General features: G+C 56.1%; 2 protein-coding genes across 2 annotated transcripts; one reads left to right on the forward strand and one right to left on the reverse strand.

Annotated features, from left to right (window-relative positions):
• Positions 1-5,384: 5,384 nt before the first annotated feature.
• Positions 5,385-6,158, forward strand: ColSpa_07409 (bromodomain-containing protein 1; the record flags this gene model as incomplete). The annotated part of the gene is made up of 1 exon (XM_049273621.1): positions 5,385-6,158. The coding sequence occupies one exon, from the start codon at positions 5,385-5,387 to the stop codon at positions 6,156-6,158; it is 774 nt and encodes a 257-aa protein (XP_049129578.1).
• Positions 6,159-8,076: 1,918 nt separating this feature from the next.
• ColSpa_07410 (C-factor) lies at positions 8,077-8,829 on the reverse strand (the record flags this gene model as incomplete). The annotated part of the gene is made up of 1 exon (XM_049273622.1): positions 8,077-8,829. One exon carries the CDS (start codon positions 8,827-8,829, stop codon positions 8,077-8,079), a length of 753 nt encoding a protein of 250 aa, XP_049129579.1.
• Positions 8,830-10,165: the final 1,336 nt, after the last annotated feature.

Genomic DNA, 10,165 nt, shown 5'->3' on the forward strand with positions numbered 1-10,165 from the left:
AGGGTGCGTGAGAGGTGGGCGTAAAAGCGGGTCCCCTTTCGCTGGCGGTCCTCCAGACTCCAGAAAGTCCAGCGAGGTTCAGTGTATCCAGTGTGTCCTCTCTCTCTAGTACTCTACCTAGTACTCTGTACACTACTCTCTATCGGGTGGGCAGGAGCTGGGTGGGTCGCCCCCTTCCAACCCCAAATTCACTGGGAAGGTGCAGCACCGGCGCCAGCAATCGGGGGAGGTGAAGTTTTTCTCTGGCCCGGCAACTGTTGCCTCAGGCCGGAGCGCTAGTTTGCCATGGAATTGAGATACCGGTTCACCCCGAGATTTGCACGGGGACTCCGCCGTCTGTGTTGCTCTGGCTTCTTGAGGGATGTGTCGGCTGTCTGGCGGGAAGACGACGATGCGTGTTTAGTGCTCGTTAGCCAGGCACCTTGGTCTGTCCTTTAGTGAAAGCCCGAGTCTAAGCAGCAGCTACTGCGACCAAGGGGGTTTGATGAATAGGGGCATTGGGCTGGCTGTCTTGGGTGAGACCGACTCGTTGTGGAGGAGAGACGATGGCACAGGGGCATCAAGGTGGCCCATCAAGCCCATATACGGCTAAGCAGAGGGTGCCAAACGGCAAACGGAACGACGGCCGGCCTGGCTCTGGTTAATGAGATTTCATTCCAAGCCTCTTTGGCTGTCCAGAAGCCACTGCAAGATCTCACCCTCCGTTGTTTTGGAGCCACCGTCATTGCCAATTCATCCCCTTGTCATCATCATGATTGATGTTTCTTATTGAAGCGTAGCCGCAAGCGCGGAAACACAAACTTCAAAGCCGCCTGCCGTGGCAACCGCGTTGTTATGGATGGGTATCTCTTCCGGCCCAATGTTATCAACATCCCTCCTTATCCCCTCTGGTCGCTTTCATCCCGATCAGAAGCCTACCATGTTCCCGGTGCCAAGCCGCCCAGCTTGAATGGCTAGGCCGGGTTACCTCTGGGGTCTCGTCAGCCTGCAGGAAATGCAGCGTCCAATCCTTTGAGCCGCCGCCGCTAATTCGCAATCCGCTATTGACCTGCATCCAGACAACCGAGCTTCTAAAAAAAAAGGAAAGACGAAAAACCACACGGGCTCCAGAGTGCCAGGGGGCAGGCCTGGTCGGCCGAGTCACGTCTCTTCGCTGGCCTCGGGCCAATTTAGCGAGAACCCGTCATCCCCTTGGGTATGCAACGCAAGGTACGACAAGACTGACATTCACTCGCATGCCCGAGGATAACGGACAGCGTTCAACAGGCAGTTGGGTAAGCGGCTCTCGGGTTAAGCGTGGTACGGGGTACAAGTTGGAGAATTGTTTACATTCGCTTCGATTCGTACAGGCTGGATGCAAAACCGCCGTATGGAAATGATGAAGCAGATCTATGGATACGGTCCACGATGCCCAATATAATTTTTCGCCATCCATGAAAAGGGAGGGGGTGTTATTTGCCTTCTCGAACGCCGCTAGCAAAGCGGCAACTCCTATTGACAACATGCATGTCAACGTTGCACCCGAGCTGAAGCAATTGAGTTCTCCTGGCAAAGGACCGACCGAGCAGAGACACACTGACCAGGCACATGCAACGAGCACGGATAAGTGGCCACTGTCTAGACGCATTCAACGTCAAGCCTCAGAAGTGTCACGTATTCCTTACTCGTACACGGCAGCATCCCCAGACGAGGCGGCAAGCCCGGTCTGGGAAATTGCCAGTTGTGTCGCCTTGATACAGTCTCGAGCGAGTCGCTCTGTTGATCCAGCATCGAGATGACATCTTCGCAGCCAGACAGACGACAATCTCTCGGGCGAAGCTGGCTGGGATGCCATTTCGCAAAGCCTCGGAACCCCAAGCGCGGGAGACCGGGAGAGCGGGAAGAAGGATTGATGGAGACCATTGGACGGATGGCTTCGATGTGGACTGCCCACTCTGCCAGCTCAGCTTCTCCTTTCTTGACATGGGACCCGTGAAAACAGAGACCGATCGGTCTGACTAAGGAGGCCGCAAGCTGGGGTTTGGCTTCAGGCCTCGCTCCGTTTTCTGGCTAACAGAAGCGCCCGCGGGCCGCAAGCAGCCCCATTCTCTTTGCTCTTACCCGCAGGCGTTGCTGTTTTCCGTAGATGCCTTGGCGCCTCGTTTCAATCGGATTGGATGCCGCAGGCTACCTATCCTAGGTATTTATGAGTAGTATTACATAAGGCAAGCTAAGGCGCAAGCAAGGTGACGCAGCACTGGCGCTTTCCCATAGCCCACGTGACAGCTGCAGCTCGGACCCGCCCTGGCCAATTTTTTTCTTCCCTCAGGCTTCCATTCCACAGCACAGCACCCTCACGCGGCCCCTCGCCCCGTGTTTGAAGCTTGCCCGTGCTGCGCCCGTGGTTCATCTCGCTCGCCGCGTGCTCCAGATTCCGTTCTCAGTTCCCCATCCTCTCTCCAACCTTGCCGACCGACCAACAAGAAAAATTCATCGACCGCCCAGTGGCCCGCCTGCAGAGAAATAAACCAGCGAAATCCCACACCTTCGAACATCTGGCATCACGTGACCCACTTCGACCAGACGAAAAAAAACATCACCCGCACGACACGACTTTGGACGCGCGACGACGAGTGGCCCCCGATAGCCACCCTTCCCACCTTGAACGCGCCCAGATAGATGCCTCAGCCCACCCAGTGCTCCTCGTAGAGGCTGCCAGTACGTCCCGCGACGCGACTTTCAGCCTTGCGACGCTGTGATAAGATGACACCTGTCTAACGTCTGAGATGCAGACCCTGGCGCCCATCTATCATCTCCCCCCGAGACCTGACGGCTTCCTCGATCACTGGCGAGGTGCATATTGGGGCATGAATAACCCGGCCGCCTACACTCCTCTCGAGTCCCTTTTCCTGTTCCAAGCCATCCTGAAGCACGGCGTCGAGGCCGCCGCGTTCGCCAAAGTCTCCGATCTTCTCGTCAACAACTCATTGATCAAGGATGACAAGACCTATGACGCTAGGCGACTGAGCCCGGATGCGCTCCGACAACTCTTCCTGCACCTGTTGCAGGAGGAGCTCCGGAGCGAGAATGCGATCACCGATAAGCCCGATGGCACTTTGTCGCCCAACTCGAAGAAGCGCAAGCTCAACCGTCCGCCGTTGCCTACACTGAAGGAGGTGAAAGAACAGCTGCACAAACTCCCAGCGCTGGTTGATCGGCTCTATGCGAGGTATAAAGATCACGTCGTCAAGAATGTTAGGGACGACGAGCGGCGCATCGAAATACTGGCAAGAGAGATCCAGGTCCTCGAAGCGCAAGAGGCCGCCGACCGAGCCAAGGCAAACGCGCCTCGCCAAGTAGGTCCCAACGGCACCTCTGGCCCCAGAACGATTCAGACACCCGTCCCGATACCATCACCGATTCCGACTCCTGCGCAAGCTGCTGCGCATCCGCAGGTCAAGCCGCCGACGCCAACACCGCCGGTCGAGGTACCGAGGCCGATCCGGCCTGCGAGCGGGCAAGCTTCCGCCCCCACGCAGACTCCTGTGCCGATTCCGACACCTGTACCCTTGCCGCCCCAAGCGCATGCCCGGCCGCCAGCAAACCCAGTACCAACCCCGCCGACTGCCCCGCAACCTACACCGGCAAGGCGAGATGTGGCTCCTCCTACAGGCGCGTTCCAACCTCCGCCCGTGGTGCCTCCGGCGCAAGCTGTGTCGACACCCGGGGCATCTGCTACGACGCCTGCCACTGCTCCGGTAGCCAAGCAACATCAGCCCCTCAAGCCTCCCAATAGTGCTGGCCAGGTTCTGCAACCTCCCAACAGCGCTGGTCACCCGCCAGTGCGGCCCGGTCAGTCGACATCGCCAGTTCCATTACCGGCGATATCACCTCGACCAGACAACGTTCCAAAGTCTCGTACGCCGGGGCCGGCAACACCTACGCAACCTTCGACACCAGGAACCCTCAAGTGGGAGAAACCATACCAACCAGCCGCTCCAGCATCGCAACCACAGGGTCGTCCAATGCCACCACACATCCCTACGACATCTGCTCCGTCTACCCCGGGCCAACCGCATCATCCTTCACAGTGGTATCCTCAACCGGCAAGTCAATACCACGGGCCTCCGCAACCGCCGCATGTTCCGATCCAGCCAAATCCAGCGCAAAGATATCCCCAGCAACCGCAGTCGGTATTGGTGCCGCCTCAACCTCAGACTCAACCTCAGGCCCAGGCTCAATCTCAGCCTCAAGCTCACCCGCAGCCTCAGGCTCATCCGCAACCCCAGGCTCAACCCCCAGCACAGGGCCCGGCCCAGTCTCAGTCTCAGGCTCAACCGTCTCACCAGCCTCAGCCGCCTCAACCGCTTCAGAATCAGCCCAAGGGTCAACTAGTGGCTCCAATGCACTCCACACCGGTCAAAGGCCCTTCAGAGAGATCTGCGATCCAGCCTCCACAGGGTCGTCCGTCATCGACAACTCCGATTGCTCCTCCTGTGCGGCCGCAGCCGACTCAGCAGCAGCCCCACTCGCCGGCCCCTCATACCTCTCAACCTCCTCATCCCCCACAACCACCAGCCGGGTATCAACACCAACCGCGACCTCTCGCTGCAGCTTCACCTACCCCTTCATCTGGGCCCTCGGGACAGACTGCGGTTCCTCCCCCAAGATGGCCCCAGTCTTACCCATCACCTTATGCGCAACAGCAGTTTAGCCCTTCGCCAGCGCCGGCCCAGCCCCATGTGAAGCCGGCTGATGCCCAACGGCGCGTGAGCTCTCCGTTGCACAAGCAGCAACCCCCTCGTCCAGCAATACCTCCCCACCTCGTTCCACAACTCGCAGCCACCCCTCAACCGGCACAAAGAGCCGCGAGCACGCCTGTTCCGCCCCCACAAACGCCTGTCACGGCACCTCCTACGTTCCTACTCACTGGCTCTGGTACCAAATGGACACTAAAATCCACGCCTTCCACCCCTCGCCCGTCCGGGGCCGGGAAGGATGTTGCTAGCCCCGCGTTCGAGCCGCTGAGTCCGGTGCAGCAGCCTGCACCTTTACCTGCGCCGACACCGTCACAAGCACCGCAGAAGGCGAGCCCGAAGCCGACACCAGTACCTATCCCGGTATTGAAGACGGAATCGAGGACTCCCGGACCTCGAGGTCGCGGCCGGCCACCTCGCAGTGCAAACAAGGTCCGCGCTGACAGCACTCCATCGTCGGTGGCTGGTATGCGGAGGAGTCAGTCAGTCGCATCTCAGACGGACGAGTTATCAATGGACCACCATGAGTTAGCGCCGAGAATTAAGGATGAGAACGCTACTCCTAGAGCGACTCCAAGAGCGACACCAAAACCTCAGGATGAGACAGGCGATACCACTGCTGATGAAAGCGTGCCAAGTCGAAGGAACATGATTACTCCTAGCAGCGTATCGTCACGGCTGGCTCACAAACGCAAACGTCAAGATACCCCGACCGAGCCGCTGCCTCTGCCCACGGCACCCACTCATGTACTATGGACGAGACAGTTTGGTCGTGTAAGCGCCGCCGCTCTCGATCAAATCAGCGCCCACAGGTTTGCGAATCAGTTCGCAAACCCGATTCGCGAACGAGACGCACCTGGCTACAAGACGCTTATTCTGCAGCCGCAGGATATCAAGTCCATCCGCGCAGCCATCACTCATGGTAATCGAGCAGCTACTGAGGCCGCCAAGGCTCTACCTGACGGAGATCCAGGCACTGGCTCTGTTCTGTTGCCAATCAGCGACGATTTGGTGCCGCCAAAGAGCATCATCAACAGCGCCCAACTTGAGCGAGAACTAGTTCACATGTTCTCAAACGCGATCATGTACAATCTTAACCCCAGCCGCGGACCGGGCCCGGCCTTCATGAAGGGTGGTACTGCAGCTGATGGTGCCGATGTGGTGGGATACGAGGTCGACGAGGACGCTGTCGTCCGTTCTACAAGGATGATGTCCATGGAGGTTGAGAAGATCATCGGCGAGCTCCGTAACGCAGAGAAGGAACGCACGGGTCAAGCGCCATCCAATTCCGGCAACACGAGGCCGGCGAGTGTCGCTACCGGCGAAGACACGCCGATGGCGGAGGATGATGTTGACGAGCTGGCGGGTGATGTCGATATGGGGTCGACGACGAGGAGAAGACGCGTGGGCACGAGGAACTAGGTGTTGCCTCGTATTGCGCGCGGTTCTGATGATTGAAGTGTGTTTTTTCTGCGTCACAAAGGTCAGATGGAAAGGGACCAAACGTCTTCGCCCTGAGGAGTGTAGGATACTTTGAGCGGACCCGAGGGTCTGCCTTCGTACGATAATGTTACCAATAAGCCCAGTCGTGGCCAAAATCTTACCTTGAGCGTCCAAATGCTCGTGTTCGTGATGTGCAGGAACCAATCGAATGTATGTGCCAGATTTTGCTATCCAGTCAGACCTACGAGATGAAGAGGACCTGCTCGGCAGGATCGGGTCCGCCATTGCTTTCGTTTCCTCAATCAGCTACATGCTGTTCCACTCCACGTTACCGATAGCTATCCGTCGGGCAAAGGTTAGGGCCCTCCAACCTTCCCAGAATGACACTACACTCTAAAGTAAGACCGAGAAATTGATGAACAGACTTTGTATATCAGACAAGAATCTTGATTTCCAGTAGAATTTTGGGTTTTACTCGCAGTTTTTTCTGCCTGCGTGGGTTTGCTCGTGAATGATCCTCGGAATATCATGTCACGAGCACCCACCCGCCTCGGACTTGGAGATCCGATGTTGACGACTGTAGACAATCCGGGCAACATTCGGTAATACAGAACACAAAAGTATACACAAAGTGTCGATTTCCGAAGAGGAACCTCGGGGCCCTAGGGCACGGTTTTCCGTGTGCTCTCAATCACCAGGCATGTCGTGCTTTGTTTATTTGTAAAACATGCGAGAGGACTTAGGGCGTTACGGAGTGGACATGATTTTAGGAGGGACGTTCAAGAACCGGCTATTCTATCAATTCCTAAGCCCTTGGGATGTGTCTTTTCACTTCAGCCATGGTCTCAATGGAGGTAAATTGTGATTGTATAATATTCAACGGATGTTTCAGACAGGCATCATTATGTGAGTGAGGATTTCTTGTCCCCTAACCTCTGTCGACATTTGGTGTTTGTTCAGAGAGCTGTATCAGTTGCTTGACAAGTAGCTATGATGATGCTACTTTTATTATTAAACAGAGTTGGTTATGAGAGGGCACTTTTCTCAAACATTTTTCGGTATATAATTCCGGTCACTAAGTGATATTTTTCGTTCTTTGCCCCAAGCATAGTCCTCCCCCCCTAGTTTTCCCATAATGGCCGTGAAGTGCATCAATGGCAGAGGGTATACGGCGCTACTCCATCCCGTGTATCCTTCCAGGAGTTTACCAGGGAACTATTGTGGGATGAAGGTTTCCAATGTATGGTGCCAAAATACTCACTAAAGGAACATCAGCCTTGTCTCATCCCGGCGAACAAGTGATCTATATATGATTAGGCCACGTATAGACATTGACTGTTTGCTCTGTCTCCCGCGGCACATCCAAATTGAATGCTGGTTGTCATTATCAAAAGGACATTGGCTACTTATTTTTAAATAATTTAACTTGACACACTACATTGGTTTCTTAGCAGCATCATGGTCATGAATAGAAGTAGAGATTCAAAAGGAGCAAGAAAAGACTAGTCACACGGGGGGGTTCATCAATAGGATCCAACGGTATGGGTTCGATGCGGGCAGCAGTAACATCTCAGGCAAGTGCTTTGATTGTTGTCGAACAAAGAGGCTCGCCATTTTTCATGAATGAAGATCCCCTGAGAAGAAGAGAAAAGGGTGAGGGCGAATATTCTGACGACAAGTCCATCTGACTTGAGCCTGATACGACTATTTGTAGCAGAGTGTAAACGTCAGTTACATGAATATTGAAGAATACTTATTCCGTTGAATGCTAACGACGTCCGATATGTGTATTAATAATCGGAGTCTGAGACTGACAGCATGCAGAACCAACAAGCCCCTTTTGTATTCTCTAACAGGAACACCTCATTTCCTCCACCCTGTGGAAACACTGCAGGATTTACCACGGGACTGAGGTCCCGTTGTACAAATAAAACCTCCCACTATCTTCATCCCTCAACCCAGCTAGCAGACGAAGCACACTTCCAGCACTATCCTCAACCTCGACAGTCGCGCCGGGCCCGCCAGCAGCCGTCTTCACGTGGCCCGGGTCAACAACCACCACGATAACCCCCTTACTCCTCAGCTCCTTGGCCTGGTGCACCGTCAACATGTTCAGTGCCGCCTTGCTGAGGGAATAACCAGCGAGCACGGGCCTCACGCGGCCCTCGCTGATCTGGCTCAGACTCCCCGCGCCAGAGGTGATGTTCGCAACAACGGCAGCGGCCCTCCCCTCGCCGTCACCTCTAGCCGTCAGGAAAGGCAGCATGACCTGCACCATGCGCGCCGGACCGAGGACGTTGGACGTCATGTGCACCTCCAACCCCGCCGCGTCGAGGGTCAGGCTCGTCTGGGACGCGTACTGCAGCGTCGCGGCGTTGTTGATGAGGACGTCGACTCTGGCAGAGTCGCCAAGGGCCGCGGACAGAATACCCGGGAGGGCGGATATGGAGGCTTCGGAGGCGACGTCACATTCCAGGATGTGGACCGTGGCTTTGCTCGTGGCCTGGGTGGCGGCGAGGGAGGAGAAGCCGGCAGAGGAGGAGGCGGAGCGGACGAGGGCGACGACTGTGTTGGCTGGGTCGCGGCTGAGCTGAGCTACGTATTCGAGACCGATGCCGCCTCTCGCACCTGTGATTGTGTAGGTAGGCATGGTATGGAACGGGCCACAGCAAGGATCCGAGTCTCTAGAACGGTAATGCGCTTGAGTGAAGCGTATTTTCGCGAAGCTTGTTACAGGGAGTCGCGTCACGATTGAGGCTGTGATCATGGGCATGTCACGAAAGGGAGTGGTCTATGCAAATTATGAATTTGTCTACGGGCGGCGGACGTGTTCCCCGTCGATTTGGATTATCAAGACGGATTGGTAAGACGCAACCTTTAGTGAAGCCTGTGGTTGGGAGGATTCCGACAAAGAGCCTAAATGCGCATACACCCGAAGGATCGAGTGTCAGCGACAGCGTCAGAAGGTATTGCGCAAGCATCCCGGTATCTTAATCAGGATGCGTGTTCCCGTGGTCGAAATTGAGCGACAATGTCTGGCGAGTCGGAGCTTCATAAGGACGGATCCCGGGCAGGCCTCCGATGGTAGGCCGGCAATTGTGGAGAACTACCTGGAGCAGCGCCGGGTATTACGGGTGGCAGGCAGGTGCGGGCCGGCACGGGGGCATCTTAACCCGTGCTAAGGAGGGGAAAGGGACTAGAAACGGAAATGTGCATGGGAAATCACAGGAACGGTATGAGCCGGCTTTGCGCGTCTCGCGCGCGCATCGAGGCCTTGCCTAGCAGGAAGCAGGATAGTCATCCAAGGTTGCTGCGCCCTGGCCAAGATCGAGCCAGGGGCGATTCGCCAGCCGGGCAAGGGAGAGAGCCATGACGGCTACGTGCGGAATCTGTTTACGCGCAGCGCTGGCGGTCAAACGAAGATCAAGGCGGTGTTTGCATGTGGTTTGTTTGGGTTTCTTGGTTTGTTTTTTTCTCTTCCGTAGCTTCACTGGTCTGGCTTTGCTTGGCACGCCGGATGGGCATGTAAGCTCTGGGGCGGACAGGGGCAGCGTTGGCTGAGAGAAGAGCGGCAGGCGACTTTGTGCGTGGCGGTCGGTCCATTGGGCTTGGCTGTCACGGTACGGTTAGGCTGTGTTCGTTGTCCAGGGGGTGATTTGCAAGTTGTTTGGTTCGGAGAAGAGAAGGGCGTTGGCAGGCCAGACCGCCACGAGACCAGACTCGGCCATGCGAAGGTTGGTAGCCAGACAGGAAGCACGATCGGCAGCCATCGAGCATCGAACTGGCTACCAGAACGTTGGAAAAAGGGCAGAAAGCTGGGATGAAAATGGGACGAAAATGGCTGGCTGGCTGGCTAGCTGGAAACATCCCAATTCGGTACGAGTTTCCATTCGTCGCTATGGTAGGGTAGCTCTGAGGCTCAGTGCCTGACGTCAGAGAACGAACATATGCCCCTAGAAGCCTGCAAAGTGAAGCAAGAAGACGGG

This window comes from Colletotrichum spaethianum, assembly GCF_022836535.1.
Source record: "Colletotrichum spaethianum MAFF 239500 DNA, contig18, whole genome shotgun sequence".
Classification (NCBI taxonomy): domain Eukaryota; kingdom Fungi; phylum Ascomycota; class Sordariomycetes; order Glomerellales; family Glomerellaceae; genus Colletotrichum; species Colletotrichum spaethianum.